Here is an 18,915-nt window from a genome sequence, read left to right as displayed (position 1 = left end):
TTGCGGTGGGTCTTTTTACATTGACAAATCTAGGAGATCTAAAACCCTCCTCTACACACATTTCTCCGTTGATCCCTAGATTTGGGAAGTTCTCTTCAATAATTTCGTTAAGCACACTTTCTGCTCCATTTTCCTTTTCCATATTCTCAGGAATTCCTATGATCCTTATGTTCTTACTCCTCATTGAATCCATTATCTCTCGGAGATTTTCCTCATTTTTTTTAATTCTTAGTTCTCTTTCTTCCTCTGTCTGGTGCCATTCAGCCTGTGTGTCCTCGATTATGCTGATTTGCTCCTCTATGTTGTCTACACGGGCATTCAGGGAATCCGTATTCTGTTTTATCTGGTCCATTGTGTTTTTCATCTCAAGTAATTCTGTTTGATTCTTCTTTATGATTTCAATCTCTTTTGTGAAGTAACTCCAGAACTCGGCTTGTTTCTCTATCTTTCTCTCTACCTCATTGAGTTTTTTGATTATAGCTGCTCTGAATTCATTATCACTTAGTTTACCTAATTCCAAGTCCTCAGGACTTAATTCTGTGTTTTTATTGTTTTCCTTCTGGTCTGGGGCTTTTATAAATTGCCGGATGGTAGAGGAGCGGTTTTTTCTCATGGTGGTAGAATTCAGTTGCAGTTACAGCCTGTCGCCACTAGATGGGGGTCGAGAGCGGCGTGTTAGCTCTCCGCCTTGGGGCAAGATGGCTGCGCCCACTGGCTTTGCCGGGGGGGAGGGGCTGTTACTCACACGCGCCGGTCTGGGTTCAGATCAGTTCTGTTCTCTGGTCTCCCAAGGCCCTTGATTTATAGGGTCCCCGCGGACGGAAGCTTTCCCCCCGTCAGTGGGTCTCCACTGAATCAGCGGCAGGAGTCCTGGATGATCCCCCGGTCGTGCAGCCCCTCCCCCGCTCCTTCCCGACTGGCGCTGCAGCGATGGCAGACTCTAGGGGAGGGAGCGATGTTCTCTCCTACCATTCCAGCACCTCCGAAGGTGTAAAGCTAGGTTTATGATCTCCTCCTTCTTGGTATTGTAGGTCTCTAATGAGCTGGCATTATGTTTATTCTCTGAAATTCAGTTCTTCCAATCTTTTGTTGTATTTTGGAGGGGAGAGAATCCCGGGTCAGCTCACCCTGCCATTTTGCTCCGCCCACTCCTGATTTGCCTTTATTATCAGCTAAACTTCTGAATTAAGAATAATAACAGTAGCTAACATTTAGTGAGTGCTTTTTATGTCAGGCACTGTACTAAGGGCTTTACTAGCATTGAATCATTTCATCCTTATAGCCACCTTACAAGGCTGGTACAGTTTATTTCTACTTTATAGAGGATGAAATTATGACAGACAGAAGTCGTGGCACCTGCATTTGATCTCAGCGCTGTGATTCCAGACCCCATACTCTTGAACCACTACACTCTACTCTGCTGACATTTATATGTTAATCATGATTAAACGTGTGGAAGAAGTAAATTGAGGCACTCTTTTTTGGTAGGACTTCACACTTTTTTTTATTTCCAACTTGTTTTTTCATTGAGATATAATTGACACGTAACATATTAGTTTCAGGGGTACAACATAATGGTGTGATATATATGCATATACTGCAAAATGATCACCACAGTAAGTCTACTTAATATGCATCACCACACATAGTTACAGATTTTTTTCTTCTGATGAGAACTTTTAAGATCTACTTTTTTAGCAACTTTCAAATATACAGTACAGTATTATTAACTATGGTCACTATACTGTACATTACATCACCAGAACTTATTTATCTTATAACTGGAAGTTTGTACCCTTTGACAAACATCTTCCCATTTCACACACATCCCCCAGCTCCTGGTAACCACTACTCTACTCTTTGTTTCTATGAGTTCAGCTTTTTTAGATTCCATGTATAAGTGAGATCATATGGTCTTTGTCTTTCTCTGCCTGACTTATTTCACTTAGCATAATCCCCTCAAGGTCCATCCATGTTGTTGCAAATGGCAAGCTTGCCTTCTTTTTATGGCTGAATAATATTCCATTGTGTGTGGGGGGGCATGTATCACATTTTCTTTATCCATTCATCCATCGATGGACACTTAGGTTGTTTCCATATCTTGGCTATTGTAAATAATGCTGCAATGAACATGGGGGTGCAGATATCTTTTTGAGTTAGTGTTTTTGTGTTCTTCAGATAAATACCCAGAAGTGGAATTTCTGGATCATATGGTAGTTCTACTTTTTCATCTTTTGGGGAACCTCCATACTGTTTTCCCTAGTGGCTGCATCAATTTACATTCCTACCAACAGTGCACAAGGGTTCCCTTTTCTCCACATCCTCACATCTTCTTCTTAACCAATACTGTGGGTTTATGGAAAGGCATTTTCAATGTTATCAAGGTCTATAATATTGGAGAGTATAGATTTCATCTTGTAGTTACTGCAAAATCTTAGAATGGCAAAGCTGATGCCAGTTCTCAATTATCTTTGATGCTGATCTTACTGATCTTCAGCCCTGAGTCAGCATAGCATAGTGGTTAAGAGCAGGAGCCCGTGGGCAAGACAAGCTGTGTTTGAATTTTGACCTTAGTGAAGATAATTTGACTTCCCTGTGCCTCAGTTTCTTGATCTATAATTCTGAGAAATTTATGTCCATTAGTCTTCGAAAATCTCTTCTCCTCCATTTTTATTTTCATCTCCTTCTGAAACTCTTATTACTAAATCGCTGCCCTTCTGCTTTTAGCTCCCCTGTCTTTTAGCTTTTCTTTTCCATTTCCTCCTACTGTCTTCTGGAAGAGTGCCTCAGTCTGACCTCCTAAGTCAGTAAGTTATTCTTCAGTTCTCCCTCTCCTGCTATTTATACTATCCATTGAGTTATTTATTTCAACAATTATTTTTTATCCCTGATATTTCATTTTGACACTTAATTTTTATTTGAATTTAGTATTGGTAATATCTTTCCTTGTTTCCTTAAATATACTTACCATGCTTATTTTGAATTACTGGTACATGTTTCAGTAATTGTGCTTCAGATGGCAAATGATGCCAGTTGTTTGTTGTCACCCCAGGGATGTCGTGTGTTTGTGTATGTGCATGTGTCTATAAGTTCCTGGAATTCATGTTTCCTTTTCCCTTCTGTACTTTCTGCAAGTTGATTGTAGGGGAGGGAGCCAGCAGCCCATGCTGATTCACCATCTTAGAAATCTCATCAGTAATATGGGGAAAATAATAGTATGTACTTCATAAAGTTATCCTGAAAATTAAATTAGATATTCCATGTGAAGTTCTTAGAACAGTGTTAACATGCAGTTATGCAATCAGTTTAGCTTTAAAAAAAAATCTGTAGAAAGGTGACTTGGTGTCAGATCCCAGCTTTAGAAAACTGTTTTGATAGGCTAAAATGTAGAGCTAACTAGGGGTAAAAAAAAGGTACTGACCTATCTTTTAGACATTGAGCTGTCCCAGAATTCTGCCACGTAGTCTAATATTGTCTGTTGTCTCTGTTATCGCAAAGAAAATATTTTTTTTTAAGTTTAACTTAAAGTTTTTCCTATTGTAAAATTTTTCAAACCAGAAAAATATAATGAGTACTCATTAACCCATCACCTATATTTACTAATTTTAATATTTTGCCACATTTGCCTCCTCTATTTTTCTGATATATTTTAAATTATAAGTTTACGATGTTTCACTTGTAAATATTTCAGTGTAAATCTCTCAAATATAAAGATATTTCTTATATAACCACTATACCATAAAGTTAGTAACTTATTCATTCCCTACCATCATCTAATGCCACATCCATATTCATATTACCCCAGTTGTCTCAAAAATGTTTTTTATAGCTGCTTTGTTCAAATCAGGATCTACTCAAGATACACACACTGCATTTAGTTGTTGTGTCTCTTCATTATGTTTCTTTTAATTTAGTGCAGTCACCTCCCCTCCCTTCATTCTGGATTTGCTTATTTCCTGATGGTGTTTTTGAACTTCTACCTCTTATATATCCTGTAAACTGGAAATTATATCCAGAGGCTTGATTGGATTCATGGAAGATATTTCTGGCAAGAATATTTTATAGATGATATGTAAAAAGAGATTAATATTTTTTAAAAAAACAAGATAAGGCAAGGTATGAGGGAAAAGGAGTAATACATAGTGAGTGCTTATGCTGTTGCTTTAAATGCATTATCATGTAATCCTTACAATAACCTCATGAGTTACAGGTGGTATTATCCCGTTGTAGTAAGGGAGTTGGTTCTGAGAGATCACCCAACTATTAAGCAGCAAAGTTAGAATTCCAAAAGAGAAGGAAAAAAAGTCAAACAAGACCTTTTATCTGTACATAAACATAAAAAATTTTACCAACAAATCACTTGTTCTCTGTGCCTCAGTCTCCAGTAAAATAAGAGCAACAAATTGACTTGACTCTCACGTAAATAAATTGCTCAGGCTTCTGCTTTCATTTTAGGTAATGAGAGGTATCCTTTAAGCATTAGCTAAAATTTTTTTAACACATATACATTCTCAGGACAGGTAATAACTTATTGGTCTTTATTTAACTATGATGGCCATATAGCTAGGCTTTTTAGGACAATTCTGACATTAGATAACTTGTCTGATCAAACATCTCCTGAATTTTTCATTAGAAAAACTTGGTTAAGGTGTAAAACCCTCTCCTTGTATAGGAATACATTGCTTGTCTGGTTTTTAAAGTGAGGGTCTGCTTTATACCTTTAGAAAAGGTGTTGGAAGTAAGAGAAAGTGGTAAATAGCACCAGTAGAGTTCTCCCACTTAGCTAACCAAAAGAAGAAAGTATTTTGGTGGTGTGATTAAATTACTTGAAATCTTAGAGGTGAATGGATAGGATAGGTCTGAGAATTGACCATTATATTTAGCAATACAGAGGTCATTGGTAAACCAGGCAGTGTGCTAAGCACTTCATATGTAATGCAGTCATGTGCTGCATAATGGCCTCTCCATCAATGGCGGACCACATATATGATGGTGGTCCTATAAGATTAGTACCATATAGCCCAGGTGGGTAATAGGCTCTACTATCTAGTTTTGTGCAAGTACACTCTATGATGGTCACACAACAACGAAATCACCTAACGATGCATTTCTCGGAACGTGTCCCTGTCGTTAAGCATGTATGACTGTATGTAATTTCCACAATAATCCTGTGAAGTAGATACTTACTAGGCTCATTTTACAGACCAGGAGACTGAGATTCAGAGAGAGAGCTTACTCAAGGACATCGTGCTAGTAAGTGTTAGAACTAGGATTTAAACCCAGTAAGACTCTCTGGATCTATACTGTTCAATACAAGAGCCACTAGCTACATGTGGCTATTTACATTTACATTTAAATGAACTAAAATTTTAGTTCCTCAGTCACACTAGTCATATTTGAGGTGCTCAGTAGTCACATGTAGCTAGTAGCTACCATATTGTACAGCACAAACACAGAACGTTTCTATCATTGCCCAGAGTTCTATTGGATAGCGGTACTCTAGAGCCTGTGATCTTAACCACTACACATAAAGCCTCCCAATTTACAAAGTTATATATATATATTTCTTCTTCATTTAAGCTAAATCGTGCCATTAAACTTTCCTCTGAAATTCAAAAGGCTGACACAGGCCTTCTTTTTGTCAAATCATTTGATTCCAGCAAAATTAAATTCATATTTATATCTCGAGCAGTCTGGTCGTGAAATTGTCTGTTGTAGAAAGAAACCTGGGAAGCAAAGCTGTACATCCTCTCATTTTTTTCCATTTTCTTTTAGGGGAATTCAGAAGGATATAACTAACATGTTGGAATGATCAGTGATCCTGGATTAACATAGGTACTTCAGTGCCACAGTATCTGTGTATTAATATCCTAAAGCATGTTACTCAGTTGGTTAGGTTGGCTGAATCAAATATGTCTTAGAACCCTTCCAGGAGTAGGAGCTGTGGAAGATTACAACTGTGATACTTTTAGGGGAATTTGTAGGCGAATGCCTCACTTCTGTCTCCAATTACTGATGTTTTCATGACCAAGATTTTTACTTCAAATTTATTACTTTGGACCCTTAAAGGAATATAATTGTGGGAGAGATTTGGTCAATATAAGAATCACCAGATGACCTTATTTATATCATTTTTTCAATCATTTTATCTTTTAATGTTTTCTTTTTTTGAGATGTAGTTTGAACTGTTAAATGGCTGCTTTCATTCCTATTTTGTATGTCTTTTATTTCCTCTTTATAGCATGCCTTATAGTTGATTTAGAGGATGTAATAGTGTTTATTAAATAAAGAGAGAATATGAACTCCAGATTGTATAGCATGAGAATCGAGTTCCAATTCAGGCTCTACTTGGAAAGCTGCAACCTCTAGAAAGTCACTACAGTCATATAAAATCTAGAATGACACTCTTTACCTCACAGTGAGTGGCATGTGGCATGTGTAATCATTGTAATGGATAACCAATTTTTAAAGGTTAAATACTAAATATAGTACGTACTTCTTTAAATGTTAAATTGAGTAGAAAACGTTCTTATCAAAGGAGACTGGCTTTTACCCTCTGCCAAAGGCAGTTTGGCAGGCCTGCGTTTTCTTTCCTTGAAAGTGACAAGTTCTGTAATTGTCACTATCTTATTCATACCTACAATTTGGGAATCTGGATATATTTATAAATGCTCTTTGGCAAAGATTGTGTTCTTGACTTAAAAATCTGATATGAGGTGGTATGTGAACTTTCTTAAATAGCTCTCTAGTTACTTATCATATGTTGCATTTTTTTCCAGTGTAGTTTAGGAAGAAACAGGCTTCAAATTTGAAAATAGAAACTTTTTTGACCAGGACTGTTATGTTTCTTTACTAAGAACCTAGACTTACTTAAGTGATAAATGGAATTTTTTTCATAGTTTCTTAAGTGGGTCCTGTGGCACTTAAGTATTCTAGTGACATTTTATTTCCAGATATTATAAAACTCAAATTCAAAGCGATGGCAAGCAAAATATTTTGAAACATGGCAAACCGCCGCCCTGCCCCCAGGCAAAGCCTTGATTGTTTTTTAAAAATTTTATTTTCAAGGTTGAATTTCAGAATTAATTAGATGGGAATTTTTGTCAGCTTGCCAAATAATTTAAACTTCTAAATAAATTAACTTAAACTTTCAATTTATCATTAATTTTGTTTTATTAATTGAACTAGTCATTTTTAAAGCTTAAACTAATTTAGGTCATTAGCTAGAGTATAGACCATGCTTTTCCCAGCTTGTAAGCTTTTTCACTTATTTAAGGAAAAATAAAGTTTAGACAAAGGAAAGTAAAGGTACACATTTGGATATAATTTAAACCTCATTTTGATGACTGTTGGCCTAGTGATTATAGATTCTGTTTCAGTATTGTTTTCAATAATAGTGTAACTATAGCAACTAATACAAATGCATGCTTCAAGGGGAAAAAACAAAAACCTCTCCGCCGATTGTGTTGTATGTTGGGATGAAATTGTTTTATTAACTTTATAACTTGCTCTACACTTTGCAAAGTTGTTTTTCCCAAAGAAATATTCTGAAGATCCTGTTAGAAATACTTTTTTTTGCCCTTTTATCATCTGTTTCTTATATTGACAGCATGCTGCAATTAATTTAAAAGGGAAAGATGTAGAAACAGTTTGTATCAGAAATCTCATATCTTCTTTCTCTTATTTGTGTCTTTCACAACACTCTGGGGGAAAGAAAGATTTCTACTTTCCTGCTTCTGAACTGTATAAATATGTCTTGTTTCTATAAAAGTCAGTTAACTTACATGTAGTGTCTTTTCTTTGTTAAAATGAAGATTGTGGTAAACATACTTGTCTAAGTCCTTGAGTATTATCAGCATAATTATGGTATGAACAAGTGGTTCAAATACATTAAAATTTATCTAGTAACCTATTTCATTACAGATTTGGTAATAATTAAAAAGTATAAGTGGCCTAAATGTCTTAATAAACTCTTAAATAAGAGAAGAATTAGATGATTCAGTGTATCTATATAATGTAAGCACCTTGCAGGCATTAAAAATGATGAAGATTTGTATTTGATTTAAAACGATGTTCATGGAAAGATGTTAAGGCAGAAAAGTAGGTTTCAAAACTATGTCTAGTACAATCCCACGTGTAAAAAGTGTATGTGTGTAAGTGTAAATGTGTGGAGGAATAAACAACAAATGTTACCTGTGGTTATTTCTGTGATTTATAGTAGAATATTAGCCTTGTTCCCAGTAATTTTTTTTTTTTAGTTCTTTGGAAAGAAGGAAGTGTCGTAGCCAGTAGAAGCAATATGAATGGTTTTTTTGGGTCTGATGTTAGGAGAGAGGTAATGTTTTAGGAAAAGGGTTAAAACTTCTTTTAATAATAAAAAACAAAGTCACATGTACTTTTCCTCTGAATTGTTGGTATTTTAGTTGACTGTAAGTCAAAAGGCAAGTTATTACGTAGGCAAAAGCTGAACCTCTACCATAATCTGACCCTAATTAGACAGTCATGTTTGACTTGATAAGATAGATCTTAAATCTGGAATTGGTGGGGAGAAGACATTAAAAGGTTTTAAAAATGGAGTTTCCTAAAATGACTTATCTTCTGAAGATGAAAATGGTGAAATAGTTCGTGTCAGATTTAAGCTAAGTGTGAACTGGCTTTTCACAAGTTTGTGTCTGAGAATTGTGTTTGTTTCAGTTTTATATTTTATTTTATTAAAAAATTAACATATGCTTGTTTAATAAAATTTACAAAAAGGACAAGTGCTAAAAGTGAAAAAAAAAATAGAGCTACTTAGGTTTCTCCTTCCTCTAGAATCCTTCAGGGGATTATCTTTTTTATCTAAGAGAATAGATCTGGGAAATGGAGGAACCATGCCTCAAGAAAACAGTCTTTATAGTGTGATAGAATGACCACTGGATAGGAATCAGGAAATTTAGCTTCTAGTCCCGGCTAGTCCTTTGCTGTGTGATGAGGAAAAAGTTACTTTACCTCTCTGGACATCAGTTTCTACCAATTCCAAGATAATAAGTTTGGACTTTGAAATTATAGGACACTAAGGACTGACTTGATAAAGCTCCCTGATATCTCAGACATTTTTTAAAGAGAATATATATGAGTGTGTGTGTGTGGATGGACACACACGCACATGTGCACATTGCATACATGCATTTCTGGAAGGCTTTCTCTCTAACCATAGGGAAGTAATTAATGTATGAACCATGGTGTTTATAATTGAGAAATAACCACTACACTTAATTGACATAGTGTTTATTTCCAAAGAATTGGATGTTTCATTTATTCCTGGTATTCTCATATTATCCTGTTACACATGTGAACAGAGAGTATTTCATCCATGTTTAACTTACAGTCATAACTAGACTAAGTTATTATCCAGTGTCAAAGAATCAATCAGTGGCACAACTGAAAATAAATTCAGTTCCTAGCACACAGTTCTTTTAGTCTTTCCCTTAGGTTGTTTTCTTACAGAAATGAAGGGATTTTTAACTATGGTTAAGAACGTCTCTTATCGCCAGACAGAAGTAAAATTAGGGACTATCCACAGAACATTTCTACCTTGTAATTTATTTGGTATTTTGTAGAACAGCTGACTTTTCTAATTGTATTTGATATGGTCACTTACTAAAAATATTAGTCAGTGTTATCTGCTTTTATTTTGTACCTCTCCTGAGTCATGCTTGAAGGGTAAGCATGGGAGACACACATCTAAGGAAGCATTATCTTTTAATAGAATTTGATTCAGACTGGCCTATCTCCCTGCCTGCCTGGTCAGTAACTCTGAACTTTGGAGATATATCTAGTGCTGATAAACCTGTTCTATATAGCATAGGCCAGAGAAGTCAGCTTTGATGGCAGATTCCTACACTGGTGTAGGAGAGAGATGTTTAGTTAACATTTCAAAAGAACTAAGCCTGTTAGCCTCTGTGTATTCCACCAGTAGACTTTCTTGAGCCCTCTCATTTGTATGGTCTTTTAATGTTTTCTGTTTTAAACAAAAATAACATGCAAGTCAAAATGAATTATAAAATCTCACAGCTGTATCCATTAAGAAAATCACTTCCTTTCATGAAATTATGAATTATTTCAAGTGTTTATTGGGTAGCAAGGTAAAAAGTTGTTTACATGATACCAAATAGAATATTTGGAATTAATGTCAGCATTTGCTAGTGCCTCATGATTTGAATTTTTCACCTTGAGTTATTTAACATACATTTGAGTTTCTACCATTTGAGACCCTATACTCTAGGTATGGTTGAAGATATAAAGACAAAATTCTTTTCAAGTGTGAGCTTTGTCTCTTCTAAAACTAACAGAGGCATAAAACAGTACTAGATGCAGATGAAATATAAATGTAAAGTGCTATATACTTCCCTCTACCTTACTCGGAACAGTAATTGTTTATGTTCCTCCACTAAAGTCACACTCAATTTAGAAAGTGTGTTCTACGGGAACTTGCTTTAGAAGCTATGGAAAATCCTTTTGTGAAGTGAATTAATTTGCCTTTTGTATGTCCAGGTTTTCATCTGTGATTTCTTAATAAACAACTTGTGAATATTTTAATTTTTTATTAGCAAGTAACATATATATAGTTCACTTTAACCCTCTCCTCCCAATCTCTCTTTGTGTCTCTCTCTCATAACCATAATTACCAGAGCAGGAATTTGGTGTTCTTACTAAGTGTATAAATGATCCCAATTTTTAAGCTTTTAATTTTTTTAACCTTAAAAGACTAACTTAAAACACCATGACTTTATAAAAAAGACTGTGATAAATTGATAAACAATGTATATCAGTTTAAATTTGACCCATGGGTCCTTCCAGTATAATTTATATTTGATTTCCTACAATTGAAATATAAGGACTGTATGTTCTAGTTACACTGTCATGTAGCTGTTTAGATTAATTTAGATTTGGGTTTTGTTAGTATAGTGGTTCGTAGCTAAAGTGATTGTGAAAATAAAGTTATGTTAAATCTGTATAAACAGGAGTGGCCATGATTTTTACCACAAGCATCCAGTGTAATCTCTGATTTAAGAGATGTTAGCATTTATTATCAACTCAGAACAAAGCACAAAACAAAATGTGGAGAAAAAACCCTTGAAAGCTGAAAAGTAATCATTAAAAAAAATTGAACCCCTAACACATGCTATAAAAACATGAAATTCTTATACAAAAGGCTGGTGTTGCATGTATTGCAACTATTTTCTAGGTGATTTATCATATATATTAGAAATATGTATAACAGCCAGTTTCTAGTCTAAAAGTAGACCAAAGAACTATGGAGATATGATCCAGAGAGAGAAAATAATTCTCTATTATTTGGACCCCTCTAAACAGGATACCATACTTGCAGAACTTCTTCAAATACATAAAGAACACATTGTAGGATATCATGAACATGATTCTCTTTTGGACCACAAAGAAGAAGAAGAGTTGACTGAAGAAGAAAGAAAAGCAGCTTGGGCTGAGTATGAAGCAGAGAAGAAGGTAGTTCATTCAAAATACTTTTTGGTTTTTGTTTTTATATTAGTCGTTTGAAAGAGCAGTGAGGAAGAAAAGGGTCGCATTTGGAACAGGTAATAATATAGTGAGCCTTCAGGAACAGAGTCCCAAGATACGAGAATCTGTTTATGGGCTTTGGCTACCTTTGGTGGTAGAGTGGGAGGAGAGAAGAAAATATTTTCCACTTCAAGAGTAGTAACCCCATTTCTGCTTCGCACTTGCTGAATTGAGAGATTAGTGGGAAGCTATATATTTAGCATCACTTAACTCCCATCAACACCCTCACTGTAGTAACAGACGTACAGGAGCTTAGAGTGTGGAGGAGTAAATGTTGCTTTAGCATGTGTATCAGGAAATCTAAATTTTGACTGAATATCAGAACACAAAAATATTCCATTATTGAACATAAATGTCAATCTCCAGCAGCAACTTTATTTAAAATAGTTCCATATCTTTTTTAAACACCAACCCACTTGAGCAAAAATGTGCCTGAGCATGGGAAACCTTATCCTAATACCTGAATCCTTTTTCAACTCCTAACTCATTGTACCAAACTTCTTTAACGTTAATGCGATGTTAGGAGTCTCATCACAATTCTCTGAGTTGCCCCATTCTGTGGGAATCATCAGAAAAAGAGTACACCTTTAGGGGCTAAAGCTTTCCATGTAATAAGATCTTGGTTTCGGGTGAAAAGGGTGTTTTGTTTGTGTGTGGAAGAGTGTTAATAATTTCCTATATCTGAGAATGTGGATTCTTTTCTAAACCAGTGGGTGATGTAGAATTTCAAGTTTTAAATCACAATGTGGAAAGTGCATAATTTTTTGTTTTTAGGGACTGACCATGCGTTTCAACATACCAACTGGGACCAATTTACCCCCTGTCAGTTTCAACTCTCAAACTCCTTATATTCCTTTCAATTTGGGAGCCCTGTCAGCAATGAGTAATCAGCAGCTGGAGGTAAGTTGTGAAGTACAAAAGTAGTTTAACTTGAATTAAAGGCAATTTCAAGGGCCCTGTTGTTAAGGAATATCACATTCTCCAAAAGATTACCTCTGAATAGACCAAGACATTTTTCTTTTATTTGTTGACCTTTTTGAACCAGCATAGTGTAGTAAAATGTGGTTTTTCAGAGCACAAAGGAATCAGGCCTTGAATTAATATAGTTTGAATTACTTTAATTAAGAAACAAAAGGGCAGCTGACTGGCTAGGGAAATAGCACTTTCTTCAGTTGTAAAATATTTTGAATAAACAAATTACTTAATGTTTGAAAGTAGGATAAGTACACACATTGATTTATATTTACATGCGCTGTAGATGCAGCATTAATGATATGCCCAATGCCATAATGTAATAATGCCCAATATTATGAAATAAGTGATTTAAAACTAGAATCATTATGAATTAAACAAGATTAGGTTTTATTATACAAGTAATTTAATAACTTAATTGTATCTGTGGTTTCCTTTGTAAAATTTGCTTATGGAGTCATTAAATTATTGCTGCAATAAAACCGAAACTTTTCTCTTCCTAACAAGACCCTCACTGATGAGTTTTACTCCACGTTATTCATGCTGAATTTTTCTGTTCTTTTCAGTTATTTAAAGAGTTTCAAAACCAAGTGCTATAAATTGGCAAGAGGAAGGAGCCCTATACTTTAAAACTATGCCTTGATATGCCCTATAGAACTTATTTCTTGCATTCTTCTAGGACCTCATTAATCAAGGAAGAGAAAAAGTTGTGGAAGCAACAAACAGTGTGACAGCAGTGAGGATTCAGCCTCTTGAAGATATAATTTCAGCTGTAGTAAGTTATTTGTTAATTATCTTATTCCAACTTGCAATTTGTGTTCTTCCCCCACCACTTGTTTTAATTTTTAATTGTCACTTGCTTCACTGCTCCTCTGGGAAAAAGAGCATAATTCTTATAACTTGATTTGCAATAGTAAAATACCAGTAAACTGGATAATAGTGCAAAGGTATAATACAGCAATTTTACCTAGACTTTGGCACAAAAGAGAAATGGCTAAACTCTAAGAATTGAGAAATCAATCAATCATAGAAATGTATGCATTGTTTACATAAACATATTTTAATTATCAGTTGCACAAATTAAATCCAAATAGTTTCATTCCAGAGATAGCCCAACCCTTGTGCAACAATGGACAACTTAGTATCCTGCTTTTACATCATTGTTTTCTTTAGAAAAGGATAAAGGAAAAGGAAAAAAAAAACCTTTAAAAATCCTGCGTATCTTTAAGTACCTTGATTATTTTTCCTCAATTTTACTGCAATAAGGAATAAATAGAAACTTTTTCTTTTAGTGGAAGGAAAACATGAATCTCTCAGAGGCCCAAGTACAGGCATTAGCATTAAGTAGACAAGCCAGCCAGGAGCTTGATGTTAAACGAAGAGAAGCAATCTACAATGACGTATTGACAAAACAACAGATGGTAAGAGTTCTGACTCTCTAAGTTATGTCTAATTTTCTTGAATTTATAATAATGAGTTTATGTGATGTTTATGTCAGTAACCATCCCTCATATGGATGGATGGATGGTCATTGGTTATTCTCGGAAGAAATTTTGTCAGGAAACCTAGTAATGTCAAGTAAAGGTACTATCTTTTGTTACAAAGGAGCAACAGCTTCCCAAATGGGTCTCCTTGAAGTTTAAATAGGATCTCTTCCATATAATTTTATTTTCTGTATATTCTGGACATCTTAAAAGGAATTTTTGCCAGTCTTTTTACCACATTTACTAATTTTAAACAACTTCCCACAATAAGTATACTTTTTAATATGTTTAATTCGAGAGTAAGAAGTGGAGCTATAGATGATATATGACACAGGTTTCTGCTAAATTATGTAGTTCTTTAAAAGGCCAGCATATTCCAGGATCCTTGATCATCTTTCTCAGCAAGTTGTTTGCCAGCCATCTGCCTTGCACTGGGAAATTCCAGCTCTTGACACCAGAGAATCAATTTCTTTGGCATGAATTTTACTTAGAAAGCACTGTAGAATTATGTGGTTTTAAATTATGTTAGGAAATTTGAGACATTCCAGGTAGGAATTATTCCCACTGCAAGTGCTTTTTCCTTTGGTGTTTGTCACTAAAAATGTTTATTTGTCTGTCATCATGTGAAATATTCAAAAGAATGACAAAGAAAGGAGACTTGACAAAAAGTGCTGTAACCAATACTTGAAACTAATCACAGTGCAGGACAGGTTACTATGGCAACTAACCTAAATGCTGCTTGCTATACAATAGTCAAGTCATTAAGAGAATTTAGCCCTAAATGGTGTTACTAACTGGTTTCTACAGTAATGGTCCTGTGAATGCCATCAAATTAGTAATGGTGATAACAATAATGTGTTTTCCTTTTGTTATGGTACCCCCTTAACAAATTGATTTTAACTCAAAACTTGATACTTGCCTCTTTGAGACGGGTCGTGTACTTGTAACAGCTCCCTTTTCTCTCTTTAGTTAATCAGCTGTGTTCAGCGAATACTTATGAACCGAAGGCTCCAGCAGCAGTACAATCAGCAGCAACAGCAGCAAATGACTTATCAACAAGCAACACTGGGCCACCTCATGATGCCAAAGCCTCCAAATTTAATCATGAATCCTTCTAACTACCAGCAGATTGATATGAGAGGAATGTATCAGTCAGTGGCTGGTGGTATGCAGCCACCACCGTTACAGCGTGCACCACCCCCAATGAGAAGCAAAAATCCAGGACCTTCCCAAGGGAAATCAATGTGATTTTGCACTAAAAGCTTAAAGGATTGTTAAAATCATAGAAAGATCTTTTATTTTTTTAGGAATCAATGACTTAACAGAACTCAACTGTATAAATAGTTTGGTCCCCTTAAATGCCAATCTTCCATATTAGTTTTAAATTTTTTTTAAATAGGGCATACTATTTCTGCCTGACAATTGTCCGTGATGTTGCCTAGAATCTTCTTACACAGATTGAGTACAGAAGATATTTCAAATTGTTTTCAGTGAAAACAAATCCTTCCATAACAGTAACAACTCCACAGATTTCCTCTCTAAATTTTTATGCCTGCTTTTAGCGACCATAAAATTGTCATAAAATTAATAAATTTAGGAAAGAATACAGATTTATATTTTGTTCTTTACATATAAAAACACACAGCTGAGTTCTTAGAGTTGATTCCTCAAGTTATGAAATACTTTTATACTTAATCCATTTCTTGATTAAAGTGATTGAAATGGTTTTAATGTTCTTTTGACTGAAGTCTGAAACTGGGCTTTTGCTATATCATCTCTGTGACTGAAAGTTAGAAACTAAGGGTTATCTTTGACACAGAATTGTGTGCAATATTCTTAAATACTACTGCTCTAAAACTTGGAGGAGTCTTGCCGTTACCTTAGCATTGTATAAACAGCCTTAAGTACAGCCTAAGAAGAGAATTGCTTTTTCTTCTTTAGTCTTTCTGCCATTTTTTATTTTCAGTTATATGTGCTGAAATAATTCCTGGTAAAGTTTCAGGGTTGTGGATTGTCTTCCACACAGGAATTCTCTCTCCTGGCACTAGTGTAAAGCACATCTCTTCACTGCTCGGTGCCAGTGCTAGCGCTCCATCCTGTTGCTGGCAGTGGGATGTGGACTCACAAAACCAAGTTCTAGCATTTTAGGAGTTTAAGGATGATGTTGTGGTTGTTAGGTTCATACCCTGTTTTATAAACAACATCAAAATGGCAGAACCATTGCTGACTTTAAGTTCACGTGAGGAATGTGCTTTAACAATTCCCAGTACTGTCAGTATTGTGAAATAATTCCTCTTAAAGATAAGGATTACTGGCTTTTATGCTCTCCTTCTTTTCTCTCATCATCTTGTTCTTTTCCCCAAACTTACCTACATTTTCTTAAATTATGTTTCAACTTTCAATTTCTTTTTTAGTTGAGATCTTTGAGGCAGTTTTCTGATCAAAATTAATTCATCTAATACCCTTTTATGAAGTTTTACTAGAAAAATCATTGTATTATTATTCATAATCCATGCCTGTAAAAAAGACCTTTAAGTTTATTCATGTACAATTTGGTTGCTTGAGTTTCTTAAAGAAAAAGATTGTTAGACTATGGGAGTGAACTCAATGTGGCAGAACCATTTTTGAAATGGTTATGTAACAGGTAGTAGAAACAGCTAAGGAATTCCAGAAAAAAGAAAGCTGGTGGAGGGTTTACTCTAGGTATCACTGGATTAGAATAAGTTTAACATTAGCTAAAACTGTTTTGAGTTGTTTGGATGATTAAGAGATTTCCATTGTTGTCTTGGAAGAACTAGTGGTACAACATCCCAGAGCACTAGGTTTGTGATAGAGACTTTGTGAGGTTTGCTGGATTCACCCCCCACCTTCCCATGGTGAGTTATCACTAGCAAATTCCATAGATTCGGGTATTATGCCAGCCATGTACTCAAATTTATTTAATGGGGCGGGGGGAGATATGTGTTTACTTTAGAAGAAATAAAAGAGACAAGATTTATGAGATAAATATTTGAAGGCAGTACACTCTGGCCAACTGTTATCAGTTGGTATTTCTACAAGTCCAGAATATTTTAAACCTGATTTACTAGACCTGAGAACTTTCAACATGGTCTAATTACTTGCTCAAAGACATAGATGTGAAAATTTTAGGCAACCTTCTAAACCTTTTTCACCCTGGATGAAAATATGACTTAAAGAATAATACATAGAAGGATTAATTGGAAATAAGAGAGTTTGAAATAAAACTTGGACCACTTTGCATACACTCTTCTCACTTGACATTTTAGCTACATAATACGTACTTTGAGTATAACATCAAGCTTTAACAAATATTTAAAGACAAAATCACATCAACAGGATACTAAAAGGCTCATTTTTATATTTGTTTTAGATGTTTTAAATAGTTGCAATGGCTTAAAAAATGACGATTTAAAATGTTGCTTGTAATACAGTTTTGCCTGCTAAATTCTCCACATTTTGTAACCTGTTTTATTTCTTTGGGTGTAAAGCGTTTTTGCTTAGTATTGTGATATTGTATATGTTTTGTCCCAGTTGTATAGTAATGTTTCAGTCCATCATCCAGCTTTGGCTGCTGAAATCATACAGCTGTGAAGACTTGCCTTTGTTTCTGTTAGACTGCTTTTCAGTTCCGTATTGAGTATCTTAAGTACTGTAGAAAAGATGTCACTTCTTCCTTTAAGGCTGTTTTGTAATATATATAAGGACTGGAATTGTGTTTTTAAAGAAAAGCATTCAAGTATGACAATAATACTATCTGTGTTTTCATCATTCAAAGTGCTGTTTAGTAGTTGAAACTTAAACTATTTAATGTCATTTAATAAAGTGACCAAAATGTGTTGTGCTCTTTATTGCATTTTCACAGCTTTGAAAATCTGTGCACATATTGTTTCATAGAAAATGTATAGCTTTGGATGTCCTATTTAATGGTGGTTCTTTTGCACTTTTAGTTATTTAATATTGGGAGGTCAAGAAAGAAGTTTGGTTTTTGAATCTGTTATATACTAAATTCTGTAAAAGGAGATCTCTAACCTCAAAAATAATTTACATACCAGGAAGCCTATGTGTGTTTGTGTTAGTTTCGGTTATATGTGTGTAATCCAGCACCATTTCCTGCTCCCAACAGCTGCATCACTCATTTAAGTCAAGCAGGGCCACCAGTCCACACTTGATACAAAGCTGCTTGCCATCCTGAAGCCATAGCAGGTTGATGGAAACCTTATTACCTGGTCTCCACAGAAGCTGAATGTCTTGTAGTCTTCTCTTAGCTATGTGCATTCTCTCTCTAGTATCATAAAATCACAGACATATTTCTACGCCCCAAACCAAACTTTAAAAACAATTACTCACCTTTCCCAGTAACCGTTGTTTCCTTGTGAGGGTATAGATACTTACTGTAACAGTAAAATAGGTCATTCTTTTACATGCTTATTTCACTAAAAATTATGTTCAGGTTATTACCCACCTTCTTTCACTAGACTTAGTCTCAAGTGACTTTTGGCTGTCTCCACGTCAAATCTACCCTTAGAGAGGAAAATTCTTCCACCACTAATTTTTTTTTTCAAAAGTCTGTAATCTGTGCCAACCCCAAAGGAGTGACCAAGTTTCAGAAATGCTTTTTGTCTGTGCAACATTTTATATATGCTGTTATATGGAGGTGAATAAAAATTAAAAATCCAAAATATATACTGTTTCTAAGCTCAATATCTGCCAGGTAACCAAATTCTGCCCGCATTGCTCATGTTGGATCTAGTAACAGAATGGCACCTCCTGCCACTGCCGAAGAGTTTTACTCTCCAGAGCACGTACTGCCAGAAAATTCCTTTACAATATATACTGCCACCGTCCCTTCGGAATAACCTTC

At 35.1% G+C, this 18,915-nt stretch overlaps 1 protein-coding gene across 19 annotated transcripts in view; it reads left to right on the top strand.

Annotated features, from left to right (window-relative positions):
- ATRX (ATRX chromatin remodeler) overlaps positions 1 to 17,902 on the top strand; it is a 240,790-nt gene extending 222,888 nt beyond the window's left edge. For all 19 annotated transcript variants that reach the window (XM_070257356.1, XM_070257353.1, XM_070257351.1 and 16 more), the window contains 5 exons: positions 11,356 to 11,505; positions 12,352 to 12,477; positions 13,229 to 13,324; positions 13,842 to 13,970; positions 15,003 to 17,902. In XM_070257356.1, coding sequence (XP_070113457.1) covers positions 11,356 to 11,505; positions 12,352 to 12,477; positions 13,229 to 13,324; positions 13,842 to 13,970; positions 15,003 to 15,281 — 780 coding nt within the window. In that variant the 3' untranslated portion in view covers positions 15,282 to 17,902. The remainder of the gene's footprint in view (positions 1 to 11,355; positions 11,506 to 12,351; positions 12,478 to 13,228; positions 13,325 to 13,841; positions 13,971 to 15,002) is intronic.
- The last annotated feature ends 1,013 nt before the right edge of the window (positions 17,903 to 18,915 follow it).

The sequence above is a fragment of the Equus caballus genome, chromosome X (genome assembly GCF_041296265.1).
Source record: "Equus caballus isolate H_3958 breed thoroughbred chromosome X, TB-T2T, whole genome shotgun sequence".
Classification (NCBI taxonomy): domain Eukaryota; kingdom Metazoa; phylum Chordata; class Mammalia; order Perissodactyla; family Equidae; genus Equus; species Equus caballus.
Note: the sequence above shows the minus strand (reverse complement) of the source record. Positions and strands in the feature narration are given on the sequence as shown.